The sequence below is a fragment of the Molothrus ater genome, chromosome 5, assembly GCF_012460135.2.
Source record: "Molothrus ater isolate BHLD 08-10-18 breed brown headed cowbird chromosome 5, BPBGC_Mater_1.1, whole genome shotgun sequence".
Lineage (NCBI taxonomy): Eukaryota > Metazoa > Chordata > Aves > Passeriformes > Icteridae > Molothrus > Molothrus ater.
Genome location: NC_050482.2, coordinates 37,114,802 through 37,130,895, shown reverse-complemented (window position 1 = coordinate 37,130,895; position 16,094 = coordinate 37,114,802). Strand labels below are relative to the sequence as shown.

Below are 16,094 nucleotides of genomic sequence, written 5' to 3'. Positions count from 1 at the left end.
ACCGTTTTTTTGAAAAGGATCTTAATGTTTTAAGTGCTGTTACCTTAATACTGGGTTAAGGACTAAGCATTTCAGAGGCCTTTATGTAATAGCCTCACATACATTTTTGAGATTTCTACCATCTTGAGATTCCAGTGTTGTGGCTCTCTTAACAGGTCTACACAGCCCATCCATTTATGGGTCATAAATTTTACCCATTTTCAATTTTGTGTCTGAGTCTTCAAAAACACGACTGCTCCTGGATCATGCATGATCTCGATTATCAATTCTGATGTCCACAGTGTTAAGCCATGTACACTGCTTGTTTTTTCTGGTGATTAGCTTCCTTTGTAATTTTCCCTGAAATGTTGCCTGAAATGCATGAACGTTTGGATATGACTTAACTGTGTATAACAGGAAAGAAGCAAACAATCAAGGGAAAGAAAGTTTAGATGTGAACATCACTCTAAGAGAAATGTGCAAAACCCTCCAGAATTTTATGCAGACAAGGTTGAATTGCAATTATTTAAATGTAAAAACTACCTTGCTAGGTAACTTTTCATAATTTATTGTGCCACAGAAATAATGAAAAATACTTTCCTATGATACTGTCTACTTCTAGCCTTCTAAATAAACAACAAAACTTAAATCCTCCAGCCTTGCTTTTGGTTTTGTTATAGGCAGAACCAGGGGCAGAAAACAAGAATTAACACTTGAAGAGAAATAAGCGAGAAAAGACAAAAAGAAGTGAAAGGAAAATGGTCCACAAATGATTCTAGTAACTTTTGGTATTTTCATTTCACAATCCAAAGCTTACTAAAAAATAATCTTGTAGATACCATTGTGTCTGGTAACACAGTGGTAGCACAGTATTTTCCTCTGTAATTTACACGGAGAGCAGTCTAAGCATCTTTGAACACTAAGATAAGAAATTGAAGAGATACTTTTACTGGATAAGATCTACTTGACATTAAAATTATCATCTGTTTTAGATCAGTGAAATATCATGTATTTGCTCATAGATAAAACTGAATCTATTGCAAAGCTTTTTTTTTTCAAAATGGGAATGAATAATTACACTTAAAATATTAAATGTTCAAAAGAAACCTTTACTTTCTCAGCAGCATTAAGTTTCTCTGAATTACTACTGAGAAATTGGAATATAATAAATTTTGATGTTGATTTTTTTCCTTTTCTTTTTTATGAGAATTGTAAGGAAAAAAATTACTTTGGCTGGATTTTATCCTTCTATTGACATTTTTACTAAGTAATACCCACAGACATTCTGCAATTACTGTGATTACTTTGAATGGCATCTCCAGAATTACAGAATACTGAACTGTGTGGCTTGGTAACTAGACAACTGGAAATTATTATTTTATAAAGTTCATGTAGCAATCATGCAGTGAAATGAGAAGTGAGGCTTTCAGTGAGGTCGATGTGTGGAAAAGAAGAGAGAATTATTGTCCAAGGTACTGAGGTGAGGCAGTGCAGGGGTAAGGCAGTACAGTCATTGCTTGATATTAAAAAAGACAGTGAGGCACCAGTTGCACCCATATGGACACTTCTGTGTTATTTACAGATGGTACTGATTTACATGGTAGGGACTACCCAGGACATTTTACCACAGACAACTCTTACTTGAATGAAACAACCACAAACCTTAGTACAGTTCCGCACTACGCAAATTAAAAATCTGACCTCACCATACCAACTTAATGGCATCAGCAACATCAAAAACTTCATGACCTCCAATCCAAGTATTCTCTCCAACAGATGTGAAATTAGGATGGTACAGAAGTTTCTTACTTAAGTATATGTTATGCTCAAAAATGCATCCATTTGTCTATGTCCTTGCAGTCTGTGCCAAAGCTACATCCCAAGTCTACAAAGCGCGAAAGGTGAAATAGTTGTGCAATGCTGAGTTACAACAAAATCTTAATCAGATAAAACCAGTCAGCAATAAGCAGATAAATATCAAACACTGGAGTTTCATAAAGAAATACTTTCCCTTACTTGGGCAAGTACCTGTGGTTTATTTTATTTGACTTTTCCTATTGCAGTACAGAAATATGAACTAGTTTAATTAGACAAGGTTTTCCTCCTTTCACTGTTGGAAATTAACTTCGTAAGAGCGCTTGATAGCAACTGAAAAGATATTTGAAATGCAGTTTTTTCTTCAGGCAAGGAATAGCTGGCATGCTAATTAAACACAAAACTTTTTGGATTTTATTGTTGAACAGTTCATTAAGATTTTGATTTGATGCACAAAAATTAATTCAGAGTAAAATGCACCAATAGTTTAGATTTAATAGTACAAATATTTTAAGTATTTTTAAGACAGCCTCTAGAAATAAATATTTGCTCTTCCTATGCTACGGCTTTAAATACACATCAGGGCATTTTGCAAGGACAGCTTTATGAGGTAAACGTACCAATTCCTGGCCAGTAACTCATTCTAATACCTCTTCCTTCTTTGCAGCTGATTCCTGAATGTGAACAATCTTCTGTATTTGCCTTCCAGTCATGACTGTTTCAGAAAGTTCACCATTAAATTATCCAGTTTTATATCTTACTAGAAGATGCTGTGATTTATTGCTTAGGTTTACCACTGCTCTTACATTTCACTTCACTCTTAGTTTCTTTACAATTTACAATTGTAAAACTTTACAATTTACTCCACTGGCTGCTGATACTCTTTCCTCCCTAAGGCCTTTGGTTTTCTTCAACCCATACTTTCCATCATAACTTTTCTTCAACCCATACTTTCCATCATAACTTTTCCTGGGTTTCCTATTCCTGAGCATTTAAAACCATGTGTGGTGTCTTTTGCAAACTTCATCACTTCCCAAATCACCACCCCTCCTCCTATCTGCCAATCCAGCCTAAAACCCATCCAACCAAAGGACATTCTTTGCTGGATAAATGTGTGCTCCAAGCGCGCTCAGGATGCTCATCATTTAGCTGCCCATTGCTAACATGTTCCTCTTGTGGCACTAGGCGGGCTAAACATCAAACATCTGCTTTTTCTGCATCTTCTTCACTTTTGTTTAACCCTTTCCAGCTAAAATTTTCATTTGCCAGCTGAAGTGCCCTTCAGAGATAGGAGTGCAGTCACACGTTTGCCCCTGAGGGAGAGCCGGCTGCCGCGGGCGGGGCTCGGGGCCGCGCCGGGCCGGGCCGGGCCGGGCTGGGCCGTGCCGCGGGGCGCCGCCGGGGGCGCTGTGGCGCGGGGCGCGGCCCGGCCGCGGGAAGGCGGCGGGCAGGCGGCGGCCATGGCGCTGTCGGCCGTGCAGCAGGTGCTGGTCTCGGCCGTGCTGGTGCTCTGCGTCTTCGTCGTCATGCCCAGGATGTTCGGGGGAGGAGGTGGCGGGCGGCCCGGCCGGTTCCCGCGGGGCGGCAAGGCCGGCCCCGGCCATTACGATCCCCGTCAGCACGGCAGAGGTAGGAGCCGGGGCGGTGCCGCGGCCGGAGTTCCGTGCGGGAGGCGCCGCGGGCTCGGGCGGGCTCGAAGGGAACCCCAGGATCCGAGGGGGACGTGCCCTCGTCCGGCGGAGCTCCCGGTGTACACGGGCTGTGGACGGAGAGGCCTGGTCAGAGCGCTTCGAGCTGGCCTGTGCGCGCCTGAAACACCTCCACCTCCTGCGGTGTTTTGCTGGTCTGGTTCGCCGGGGCTTTGGGCTTTGTCTGTGTTGTCTTACAAAACTGCTCTTAAGTGCAGGAAGCACCCGGTAATTGTTAGTGCCGAGCGGTGTGGCGAGCAATGCCCGCAGGGCCACAATCGAACAAAAACGGGAGGTGTCACTGGGAAAAATCAATTGCAATCAGGAAGCCGAGTGTTACTGTTAGTAAATATACGCACAGTCATACCAAATCTGTCCGGCAGTATATGAGAAAAGAGTCCAAGATGCTTGTTTAGAAAAGGTATCAATGAATGGGTTACAGAGTTTACTACTTGTAGGAGCTATAGTGGTATCCATGTATGTTAAGCCATGTCAGTGCATGTCACGATTTAGCTCAAGGTCTTGTCAAAAAGCACCTTAGTTTTTGACAATCACTGGACGCCAGCTTTTGTGAGGTAGCTGTGTGATTGATGCCTTCCGAGGTGTTTCAAACCAAGAGACAGCTAGTTGCTGTAATCCTCCAAATGTGTCTGTGCTTTTCCCTGCTGGCAGAAAAATGGAGGCTTGAGCTGCTACCATGTTCTTCCCACCTGATATCAAACTTACAGTGCTTCATAAGCTCTTGCCTGGCCTGTTTCGCCTGATTATTTTTATTTATAAGGTAGCTGTATATTCCCTACAGATCAAATTATTTTAAAACCAAATCCTAAAAAAAAAACCCAAAACCACTTCACATGCCTGTGATTCTACTGAAGTACTGGCCCAGCACTGAGTAAAATAAATTTCAGACAGATCTCCTATTGTCATCTCTCTCGGTGGTTCTTTTGTCCTGGTTGGCTAGTAATTCACTTTGCCATCTCTTCTGCGGGATAAACTTGGTGCGGGACACTGGATCTCCGCTAGGATTCAACATTCCTCCTCTCCACCCTGAAGGTATTTCCCTTGCCACACTCTTATTTGCATGATCTGTAGAAATCTTGTTCATCTGTGATAGTAACTATTTTAGTAAAACTACTTATTTACTTTAAAAACAAATAGAACTTAAAATAGGGGGAAAGGTGAGTGTAAATGTAAAACTAGGAATCAGTATGAAACATTCTGAAAGGTGGAAAAAATATAAAATGTGTTTTCCAGTTTAGTTAGTGCAAGTTTAGTGAGTTTAGCAAGTCTAAATCTACTTGTCCTGAAAGACAATGCCTACCTGAATTTGCACTGAATGATGAAGGTAGCTTGAGTTCTGATTGTATCAGCTAGAGCATTGAGGTTTTGTGTAACATTAATTTTTTCTCTATCTGATTGTGGCTGTACTTTGCACACTTGAGTTACGTTACTGTGAGTTCCTGAAATGCCACTGTTACAGTATTAATTGATAAGCAGTGATTTGCATAATGGTCTTTTGTTTGGGAGCTTTTAAAGAATGTGAACCTTCCCATACCCATACTCAGTTCTGATACATTACGTTTTAAGTCTAGGCACTCGTTTGAGACATCAGTGTAAAACTCCACAATCCCCCATTCCCTGCTGTCTGTCTCTGCAAGCATCTGCATTCTTTAGCTGATGGTACTGTTCCACATGTGCATGCCCCATGAACCCTTGATTTAACTACCAAATAACCTGTTTCCTAAGTTGAACAATGACATTGGCTGTTTTCTCATCTGCTCCCTGTTCTGGTAGGCAAATTACATGCAAAAATACTTCTGACTTCCAAGGTTGCATCTCTTGGGTATTGTATAATCTTCTCCTGCTAAATATTTGATTTGGAGAGGTACAGTACTTCTAAGCCTGTGGGAATATCCATGCAAACCTGAGTTTACTGTCAAAATAATGAAAGCAGCAGCACAGCGTATTTCAACAAAACCGTTTTTTTTCCTGGGACCAGACAATTCAATTTGTAATTAACTCAGTTCCTTTGGTGCTAAGGAAAAGATATGAATTACTGTTTTCCGCATTATCAATAGTTTCTCTGAGTATGCTTTAATTTCAAAATGTACATCTATCTTTCTGTTACATCTATCTTTCTGTGATTTGCTGAGGGTTTGCCAATGTTGCTGCGAAGAAACTTAAAAATTGTATATTAGAGAAACCAAGCTTGGCTTGAGAGCTTTTGCTGCCTAAACTGTGCATCCTGTTAATATAAGAATAATTCTCAATTTTTTAAGTGGATACAAGGCTGCCTACACCAACTTAGAAAAGTGATGAACAAAGATGATTACACAAAAAGAAAACAATTTAATTCCAGTTGTGGACTGCTGATTTTATTTCTTACTTTGTTGTCTTTCCCTCAATTTCATTTTTAAGGTAGTCCTCAGACAGTTTATCAAGTTCACCAGAATCCAGGAAATTCTGACAGTAATACTTACCAGAGTTTTCAACAAATGAGAAATGCAATGGAAAAAGAGATCAAAAGCGAGAGAACGAGAGGAAACGGTCGAGAGTTAGCATTCACCCTCATGCCGCTGTATGCTCTTGGAGTGGGAGTGTTTGCAGCATACAAACTTCTTAAGGTAAGCCATAAGAAAAAGCATTAAATTATTGTAGTTAGGGGGAAATGTAAATTCTTGGCTTGTCTGTTTGTTTTTCTAATTCTGAGCCCATGTATAGGGTTGTCCAAAAGCCATTTCTTGCTCTGTTTGACTTTGAATGTGAAGTCCAAAGTTAAAATTTTAGCATATCTAATTCTTCTGTATGAAGACCTCTGGCTTAGGTATTTTTAGATGCTTGAAGAAATGAGAATCTTGCTCACCCTGCAGCCTCTAATGAGAATCTGAGAACCTGAACAGTGCTGCTACCTGAGTCTGTAACCTAAGTCTCATCAGTGTTTCACTTCCTTTTCATTCTTCAGAATGAGATTGAGCATGGGAAGGAGGCAGACAATTCCTGCAGAGCAGTGATCTTAGATTAGCAGTTAGGTAGAACAGCGAGTAGACCTGACCTTTTGTTTGGACTTCTCATGTGATCGTGCAGTTGCAACATGCAGGTTTATTCATGTTATGGAATACCTTTTCTACTATTTGTAAATTCAAAAAGGAGAGCACGTGATCGGTTGTTTTTTAAAAGGAATCAGTCTTGAAATGTATTATTTATAGTAAGAGATACACAAAGCTGAGAGTACACCTGGAATATTGTTTCTTGCCCTCAGGGAAAATAAAAATGAACAGGAGTAAGACTGGAGACAACATGCTTATTTTGGGAGTCAGTTCATGTTAATCTTGTGTATGAGAAAAATACCACAGCTTAGCAAAATGAGTATAGAGGCTGCCCAGTTTAGTACAAGATTTAAAAAACATGAAAACCGTATTTTGGGTGTTGCCATTCTTTATGCTTGGGCTTGTGGGATTAAAATGTAAATATTTTTATGATAGTATCTTTATTACTTTAAGAAATAAATTCTATATCATAATTAGTGATAGGAGACTGGATCCAGTAACCTAGAAGGTTTCTTCTGTTTCTTTTTGAAATAGCAACTGCTTTCTTTTAGAGCTTTTCCAGTCATGTTGTGTTTGCTTAAAATCAGAAATGTTAGTTTAAGACTAGATGAGGCATCACAGAAGAAAAGTTTCATTAATGTAGCACATTTTTATGGTTGCTGTTTACTTTCACTTAAGTTCTAAATGCAGTTTTGTTTTTAGTACACAAATAGTGATGAGGTTGTTAATCTTGATTGTATTTTTTAAAGATGAAGTCACATGAAGAAAGTCACTCCAAAAAGGAAAAAAGTACAGAAGACAAGGCCAAGGAAACAGGTAAGATACCCATTCAGAATGCATACGTTCAACAAAACTACTTATTTCCTACTGGAACAAAACATGTTTTCATTGATGCAATCGAGCTAAATGAAGGCAATCTCTCAAATTACTGAGAGCAGTTAGGAATCTACAAATACCCACTTCGTTATTTGGTATGTTTGAAATGCTTGTTTGAGGTTTGTTTTAATTCTCCAGATGTAATGCTGTTTAAAACAACTGTAGTAATGCAGTATGATTCTCTGACTCTAAAATGTCTGATGTTTTTCTCACTTAAGATCTCTTCAGTTTTCTTCAGTTTAAATGGGATATAATTAAATAAAAATAAATAGGGTATTTAAAATAATATAATGATCTGATTTAGAACTGAACCGTATTGATAGTGGAACAGTGTGGCTAAACAATTAAGAGACCAGTTATGATTTCTAGGCCAAATGACAAACCTATCACAAACATTCAAAGTTGATGCTGTTTTCATACCTTTTCCTCCCTTTTATAGGCACATTTTTAGTGAATTAAACAACCAGCAGCATCTTTTGGTGTCTGTGTACACCAAGTCTGTAATGAGGCTCAGCAGTGATTTGCCACACAGGCTACTCATCATCCTTGTGTGTTGCATTCTTCTTTCTTCTAAGTTTAATTGTATTTTAGGTGGAGTGACTTCTCTTGATTCTAGTGCATTTAGGATTAAATATATTTGTAAGGTGTGAATAGAAGAACACATGAAAGCATATTATGTATAAATACAGTACTTCCATCTCAGGAAGTCTTGTAGCTGCACAGTTATTGAGACTGGGAAGATGAGCTGCACATTCTTGCTCAGTTTCTACAAAGTGCCCTCTGTTTGGGCACTATTGGGGATAGGTTAATGGGTGGAAGGGACTTCTGTTCACACATAATAAGGCTTCTGTTCTTACCCCCACCGTTCCCTTTTCATATTGTCAAATTTTTTTGATGAAAGAAGCTTTCTGGTTTTTAATCTGTCCAGTGAAAAATATAAATTAATATCCCAATGATATTGTAAAGACATTTTTACAATGCTCTTTCTCTCCTCATCCGTCTCTCCCTCCCCTCACGCCTCCCTCTTTTTTTGTTGTATTGCTTTTGTTTGTGTTTGGTTTTGTTAGAGCATCAGCTTTTAGAACTGGAGCAACATCTAGCACAGACAGAGAAAATGTTAAATTCTTTATTGACTCAGTTGGATCCACTTTCAAACTGGTGAGTGTTTCTAAAAAATCTCACTCTTGTTTCCTGTATATTGAAATTTGCCAAAATGTTAACGAAGAGTTCTTAAAATGATCCTTATATATAGCTAAGGAAAGTTTTAGGAACCTTCTTTGATTGCTTACTGTTTCTGTAGCTTTTACGTAAAAATAGTTATGAAGGTACAGCTGCTTATTTTTTGTGTTTTGAAATGAATCTGTGAAGTGTGTGTATTCAGTGAAATAGAACTTGTCTATTTTACTAGGACAAAGGAATCAGTAATGTAAAAGCTCCTTGTAGTTTTAGAGAAGTTCTGTTCTTAAGAAGCTAGAGCCTTACTCATCTACTAGAAATAAAAGTATCCTTGCAGTTTAATTTCTAGACTGACATCCTTCATGAAGCACAGGTTAAAACATGCAGAATTTCCTGATTGTTTCTGCAGTGTACTTCTGAACTGGATATGTGCTGAAACTATTAAACAGAAAAGTCACTGGCCAGTTTGCCTAACAAATTTCGAGTAGTGGTGGGGTGGAAAGTTAAAAAACCTTAAATGAGAAAAGCCTTCAAACTCTAAAGTTCTACACTGGGCATTGTTGTATTACTATGGATAGTAGTACAACTTTGGATAATTGTTACTCTCAGTAGTCATTTCTCGACCTTGGCCACTGAGGCTCCAAAGCCAGAGTTCAGTGACATTCAGTAGTTGTGTGATGTACTGGCCTCCCCACTTCTCAAGAGACAGTTCTCAAAGGAAAGCTTGACCTAAACATTTCACAAACTTCACTATGGTACTTATGCACAGAAAGAAATATTGCAATAAGTGTATTATTATCAAACACTCCCTTCCAAGATAATCTTTCAGCTGTTAACATTTGTCTTATTTTTCTAGTGTCAGTGCTTTAGCTTGTGAGCAGAAAGATGAAATAATGACACAGCTCCAATCAATTAGACGACTGATGAAAGAAAGTGGATTGGATAAATCAGAAAACAAGATGAAAGGTAATTTAATTTTCAGACAGATAGATAATTAAATAGTTTATATTTTAAAAGAATAAATAAATCTTACTATAATAATGTTCAGCTTCTGAGTCTTGGGTAATTTGTGTGGAATTAGTTTTATTCTGGAGGAATACCATTCTTCTTATTTGAGATGTATCCAATTTCAAATTTTTGATACATCATGATTTATTTAAGAATAGCTGCTCAAGACATTGAACTGGGATGGACCACACAGTCACATTCTGTTTTGATAAAACAGGCTTTTGGAACATCAGTTCCTAAGTAGTCTGTTAGTACTGGAGTAACTTTAGGCAAAGGATTTCCAAATGAGGACCTCAGAGGCTGTGAGTAATGCTTACATAAAACACTAAACAGCAAATTGTATGTTAGTTTCAACTGGAGACTTCCAAGAGCTGCATGGTAGCCCAAGAGAAGTCTTAAATGTTAAGAATGGTCCATTAGAAATTTGGTGATTTTTTGGCATTATTTGAGTCTTAATAAAAGAGAAAAAAGAATTTAAAAATACTCTACTTCTAAACTGACCCTGAAATTCAGAGCCTTACCAGTAAACTTTAATTTTGTTTTTTTTTTTTTTGAATTTTAAGATCTTGGACACATTTGTGATGAGAAACTTGAAGATCTCATTCAGTCGTTTGCCGAACATTCTCAAGAGAAAGAAATGGACAACAGAGAAGATGACTGTAATGAAGATTTGCTTGAGGATATTGATAATGATTACAAAATAGAAGAGCATGAATTACATAGTGAATGTGAAATGCATCAGTTGGAGCCAGATGTTGTAGAAGATGAAGAAATTATAAGCAAAGATGCCATTGAATCAGAAGAGATGGGACTGAGGAGACGCAATAGATGTGAATGGAATCTGCATATGTAAAACTTCCAAAAGCTTATGAATTCTTTTTATAATGTTGTATGCACTTTAAACTGAAATGAAGTTATGTGCACTGCTATATGCTTTAAAAAGAGGGGTGAAATACTGCCTTTGCTCGTATCTATGACAATTCTGTAACTGACTTCAGTGGCAGCAGAATTTTACTCAGGATGTTTACATATTTTTTCTATTTATTTTTTCCCTATAAAAATATTTCTGTACTCTGTATATAATGCACTGTAATTATATCTGATGGCTCACTAAAATATTAGAATATCTTCTAATTGAGACTATAAAGAATAGATGTTTCATAAATGTTTTGTAACTAGAAAGCATTATGCCACTTGAACTGTGACTTTCTTGAGTTCATTAAAGAGCATGCACTGATGAATTCAGCTCTTGGTGGAAAAATTTTCTCTGGGAGTGTGAAAAGCAGTATGCATTAAGTCTTTGATACTCATTCATAGTTAAGTTTCTTTATTTGGAGAGAGAAATTCAGCCATGGACACTATATGAAAATAATGATGTCTAAATTTGCAGTCTCCTGAGTAATGATGTTTAGTTTTGTATGTCAACTTAATCCCAAATATATTATACTGGATCCCTTAATTTCTTCCCTACTTGTCACTTGTTAAACTCAGCAGCTGTCTAATAACTGATTCATACCCATTAGGACTGTATCTCTGTGTCACATTTATTTTAATACCATAGAATCTGACTTTTTGATTCATTTTAATACCCTTTTTTTTACATCAGAATTAACAGCTGTGTTGCTATGTACCATTCAAGAACTGTGGGGTGTGGGATCTTTTTTCAATATATTATGCCAACTTGATATCTGCCTTTTTAGGTCAGTATTAGGAAAAGCATTATTTTCCTTTGCCAGAATAATTTTTGTCCACCCTTTCAATATTTAATAATTTTTTTGTTCACTTAATGCACACAACTATGGTACTACCAGCCTTTAATGACAGGAGTTGCCTTAGAGGTAGGTCTGATAGTATGGCACTGTTACATTTTCTGTTTTATAATTGCATCGCTTTTAACTAGGCCAGTTATGATGCCTGAACTCTTCTGGCATCCTTATTCTTACAGGAAAATAGCATGTTAATTTATTTTTATGTTTTTAATGTACTGTACTTAAAGGGACTAAATTTATTATCATGTTACTCACTGAAATGGAATGAATTGTTCATTCTGGTGTAGACACATGGTATGTGTTTTGTTCTAAAACTGGATCACACAGGCTTGGAAGTAGCAGCGCATCCAGAAATACATCCTGCATCAGTGTGTTAGTAGTTTTGCACTGAGTTCGATTTTGCCTAACTTTGGAAAACTGATTGACTACAGAGCCAGGGTTTCTCAAGAGGTGGCAGATTTTTCCCCCAAGACGGAAGGGGTTAATCTGGTATTTTCTAAAATCAAACTGTATCCAAGTACCAGATCTTGGTACTTGGATACAGTTTGATTTTAGAAAATAACTGCTGTTGCTCTGGGCATTCAGGACAAATGAAACTGGAAAAAAAAATCAGTTTCATTGAGGCTTTTCTTTGAAATAGCTAATGTATTAAAGTGAACTAATGTCAAAGCCGTTGATCTGCGGGAGCGAGGGAGTGGGAGCCAGGTGTGCTGGCTGCCGAGGTGTGTGCAGGGTACAGGTCAGTCCCGCTCTTTCCAGGCACTGGCACCGGTGTCCTTGGCCACGGCGGGCCCTTCCCCGCCTGGGGCAGTGTTTGGATCTTTACTGCTGTGCCTTTCACCTCCGCGAGTCTTCGGAGGCTGCTGCCACTCGAAGTCCTTGCCCGAAAGGCTCTGAGCTGCCTCGGGCTGATCGCTCTGTTTCGGACCCAGGCTACAAGCGCGCCGCGTGCGCTCTCTGCCGCAGTTTGGAGGTCTCGATTCCAGCTGCCGGGGTTTGCCGGGGGCAGAGCCCGTGTGCTGTGTAAGCGCCCGCCTGTCCTGGCGGAGCTGCGGGGCCGCAGGGCGGGCAGAGCCGCCCTTGGGCGCGGGAAGGGAGGCACGGCCGTGCCCCGGGCAGGGAGTTTCCGCAGGAGCAGTCGGGAATTGCGGTTCCCCACTCCGCCGGGCGCACCTTGCGCAGCTCCGGTGCGAGGCCTGGCTCGGATTGGCCCCTCCGCGCTGCTGTAGCGGCAGCCCCGCGGCGCGGCCGGGGCGGTGCGGGCACCGTGGAGACGGTGCGGGGGTGCGGGACGGGGCCGGTCCGCCAGCCGTGAGCCCTGGGACTGCTCCGGTGAGACACTGCCCCTGCCCGCCGGCGTCCCGCGCCTCTCCTGGGAAAATGCATCATTTCCGTGGAGCTGCTGAGCTCATAATGTTTATTCCGCCTTTTGCGGCATTGGTGTTTGGTAAAAGTAATCTCAGCGTGTGCACCGTGAAGTACAACAGCGCTGTCTGCGGCCCCGGGTGGGAGGATGCTCCGTTCCCGGGAGAGCCTCCTGGCCGTGCGCGGGCATTCTCGGTGCCCTGAGGAAGGGTTCGGCCGGAGGGCTGTGCGGGGCTCCAGCAGGCCCTGCAGCCCCGCTCCTGCTCGGGAAGGGAAAAGGTGCCTGGCAGTGGGAACTGCTCAGTGCCCTCAGCCTGTCGTTTGAAAATGGAGTGTCCGAATGATGGGCTTTTGGTTCAAACCGGGCTGCGTGGAGGGAAAAGCCAGCAGAGCAGGAATGCTTGGTGGCACGGCACCCTGGAGCTCTCGGAGACAGTCCTGAAATGTTCCCAGGGCACTGAGCGGTGGGGAGCCAGGCAGCCAGGGTGTGAGCCGAGAGTACCAAAGGTTTGATGTTGCCAAGGGGTAACAAATTAGTAATACTGGAATGAGAATGTATCGATAAATGTAAGGGAAAGAGGGAGTTAAGCTTGAGGCAAAAGCATAAATTTGAACAGGAATCTGATTAAGCATTAGTAATAAAAGGCTGAAATTAAGAGGCTGTGAAAAAGAGAAACTAACAGCATTTCATAGCTTGCTGAAGACAGTACCAAAATTCCTTCTAATGCAGTAACATTTTTTCCCCCAGAAGTACTTAGATAAAAAAATACATGTTTTTCTTAATAGTATTTTCTGTTTTTCAGTTTTTTTTCTGAAAGCTGCCAGCCACTGAATTTGCATGGATTTGGAAGTTAAAGGAGTTGCTGCATCCCCTCGAAGAAAGGCTGAGTTGTCATTGAGGGGGAAGAAATGTCAGGTAGTCAATGGAAGGCTTGTGATTGTTTTTCTTCCTTACTTTGACATTTTAAAAATATTTTAATCATACTTCACAAGGTTCTTAGTTTGAGGTTAAAATCCATTCTATAGAGGAGACACCTTTTAAAATAATTATTTTTGTCGGAAAGGGATAGTTTAGTATGACAGCTTCTCAAATGAAGGTGAGAAATTCCAATATAAACAGCTATCCAAGAATAACTGCTACTCTGAGTACTTAATTGGAATGTGGGGGATTTAAGAATGAGCTAGTACTTGCAGTTAAGAGCAACAGAGGCTTGAACATGTACTGTGTGCTCTCTGGCTGTTGGTGAAACTGGCAACAGGTGTGTCTGTGTTTTTGTTTTGCAAGACAGCAATAAAGTAAAGCAGCCCCCATCATATAATTTGAAAAGGTATGATTTTAGGTTGACATGAAAAATGAATCTCAGTATGGAGGGAAATTACGTTTTTCCAGGAATTCCTAATAGTCTATGCTTTAAAATAGGGTAGGTGTGCAACCCTCACAGGTTCACTGTAGTAGAAACTTTAGGGCTAGCTTTTGATAGTCCCTACGAATATGATCTTGGATTCTGAGGGCCATTATTTTCCTTACTGCTCAGGTAAATATCAATATTGTTAGTAACAGTTGACTGTTCTCACAGATAGTGTTGTACTTTATGTCCATGAAAGAAAGTTAATTGCTAATCCTCCCTCAGCCCCCAAGCACCCATTTTACCTCCTTATTTGTTGCATTAGGAATTGCATTAGAATCAAATCCTAATGAGCCCATTGAGAATTCTTGGAGTTTGCCAGGTTGCTGGTCTTCTTTTCAGTTTGATTTGGAATGAAAAAAGACCTTTTGTGAACGTTAATACATCAATGTTATAATGTTACTGTTAATGTTTTAACCAGATTTTTGAAAATTAAGTACCTGTGGACAACAAGAACATTTGGGGCATTTAGTGTAGGTTGTAAAAGGAAATAGTTGTCATTTTTTCCTCTAATCTCTCATCCCTTTTTTCTTTCTTTCTTGTGCAACTAAGTTTCCAAATTTAGATTCTCTAGTCCACATGATTTTTGGTAGTTTGCAAAAGTAAATCTTAAATTAAAATTATGCTGAAATCATGTGCTTCACCCCAGTGTTCACAATGTTTTTTGTTTGCTTTCTTCCTGATTTGTTGACTTCTAGAAAAGGAATAACGTTAAGGCTTTAGCATCTAGAATTAGCTGTGTTCTTTGCCTCACCACAGTTAAAATAGTACAGAAAAAAAGAGGAATGTGGGATGTAATGCCTTGTTTTTGATGCCTTGATGGTCCTAGGTAGGTGACCACAGGGTGGCGGTGCTCATTACGTGCGGAGAGCTCTCAGAGCTGGGTACCCGGGCTCCTTCTGGAGTCACTAGAGGGTAGTGTTGCCGAGCTTGTGCTTCGGGAGCAGCCACAAGGCTGTATGGCAAGAAAGGAGTTACAGTTTTGTGCTCGCTCTCAGATCGTGAAGGATGTTCGAGCACTGCTGGAAATAGGATTCTGCTCAGTTTAGGCTGTGATGCTGAGATTTATGAGCTGAGAAGTGTGAAAACAAAAATGATAGCCCTGGTTCTGAGTGTTCCCAAACAATTTTTTTTCAGACTGGGAGGCCAGTTAGGTGAATCGTTACTTTGTGCTTGCCGCAAGCAGCCTTCCCTACGGATTTGGTGCTAGCTGTTTTCAAAAGCCATAGGGGGACAGGTGATGCTTTGACTCGAGTCTTTTCTCCTGCTGTGTTCTTGCTCAGTTGAGTTTGGAGATCTGTGTGGTATTCAGCCTTGCAAAATAAATAAAGTGAACTGCCTAATCATCATCAGGACTGCTATAGTAAAGCGGAGATGAAACAGTTACACCAAATATCAGGGGTTCTTTGGGGTCTGAGCCTGCCCCTTGTGAGCCATCTGGCTGTCAGTTTTGTGGTTTTGGTTTAAGGGTTGGTTCCCACCCAACAAGGACAATGTGACCTAAAGCCTTTGTGAGCAGTGATGGTACAAAGCCTCAGGAGCACGCATTATTTTTAATGTATTATTAATAGCTGATGTGGATGCTGTCTAGATTCTTAATGGCTGGAAGTCTTACTGTCATGATGAATATTCAGTCTGCTGGTCTCATGATGTGTAAGAATTAGCCTTCAATGAGAAGTTTTTGGTTTTTTCCCCTTGTTAGTAGTGTCTTAGTCAAGTATGTTGGACAGATACTTTAAGCCTCTAATTTTAAATATTTAAAGAGAAATTGAAAAGGAGAACTATGTATTTTAATCTGGATCCCCTAGGTATGTAATAATGTGTCATTCTTTTAGGGTTGGAGACCAAATAGACAGGCTACACACAGTCCTTGCCCACCAGAGTAAGTCTGCTTCTATTTCTGATCAGCTTGTTTAATTGTGTGTATTATTAACACAATGCATTTGCATTTATAGTGACTTAGTA

At 40.0% G+C, this 16,094-nt stretch overlaps 1 protein-coding gene across 2 annotated transcripts; it reads left to right on the top strand.

The window, feature by feature from the left end:
• The first annotated feature begins 3,226 nt into the window (after positions 1-3,226).
• CCDC107 (coiled-coil domain containing 107) lies at positions 3,227-10,830 on the top strand. 2 transcript variants are annotated; one of them, XM_036401463.2, is made up of 7 exons: positions 3,227-3,423; positions 4,506-4,535; positions 5,901-6,106; positions 7,279-7,345; positions 8,473-8,563; positions 9,438-9,547; positions 10,153-10,830. In XM_036401463.2, the coding sequence occupies exons 1-7, from the start codon at positions 3,255-3,257 to the stop codon at positions 10,440-10,442; spliced, it is 963 nt and encodes a 320-aa protein (XP_036257356.1). In that variant the 5' UTR covers positions 3,227-3,254; the 3' UTR covers positions 10,443-10,830. The 2 variants fall into 2 exon arrangements, with proteins under 2 accessions (XP_036257356.1, XP_036257358.1); XM_036401465.2 differs by lacking the exon at positions 4,506-4,535.
• Positions 10,831-16,094: the final 5,264 nt, after the last annotated feature.

Bases quoted from the DNA above. Each gene is read 5' to 3' on its own strand.
- CCDC107 (XM_036401463.2), top strand. From the start codon at position 3,255: ATGGCGCTGTCGGCCGTGCAGCAGGTGCTGGTCTCGGCCGTGCTGGTG. The intron at 7,346-8,472 runs GTAAGATACCCA...TGGTTTTGTTAG, and splicing joins AGACAAGGCCAAGGAAACAG to AGCATCAGCTTTTAGAACTG. The intron at 8,564-9,437 runs GTGAGTGTTTCT...TTATTTTTCTAG, and splicing joins TTGGATCCACTTTCAAACTG to TGTCAGTGCTTTAGCTTGTG.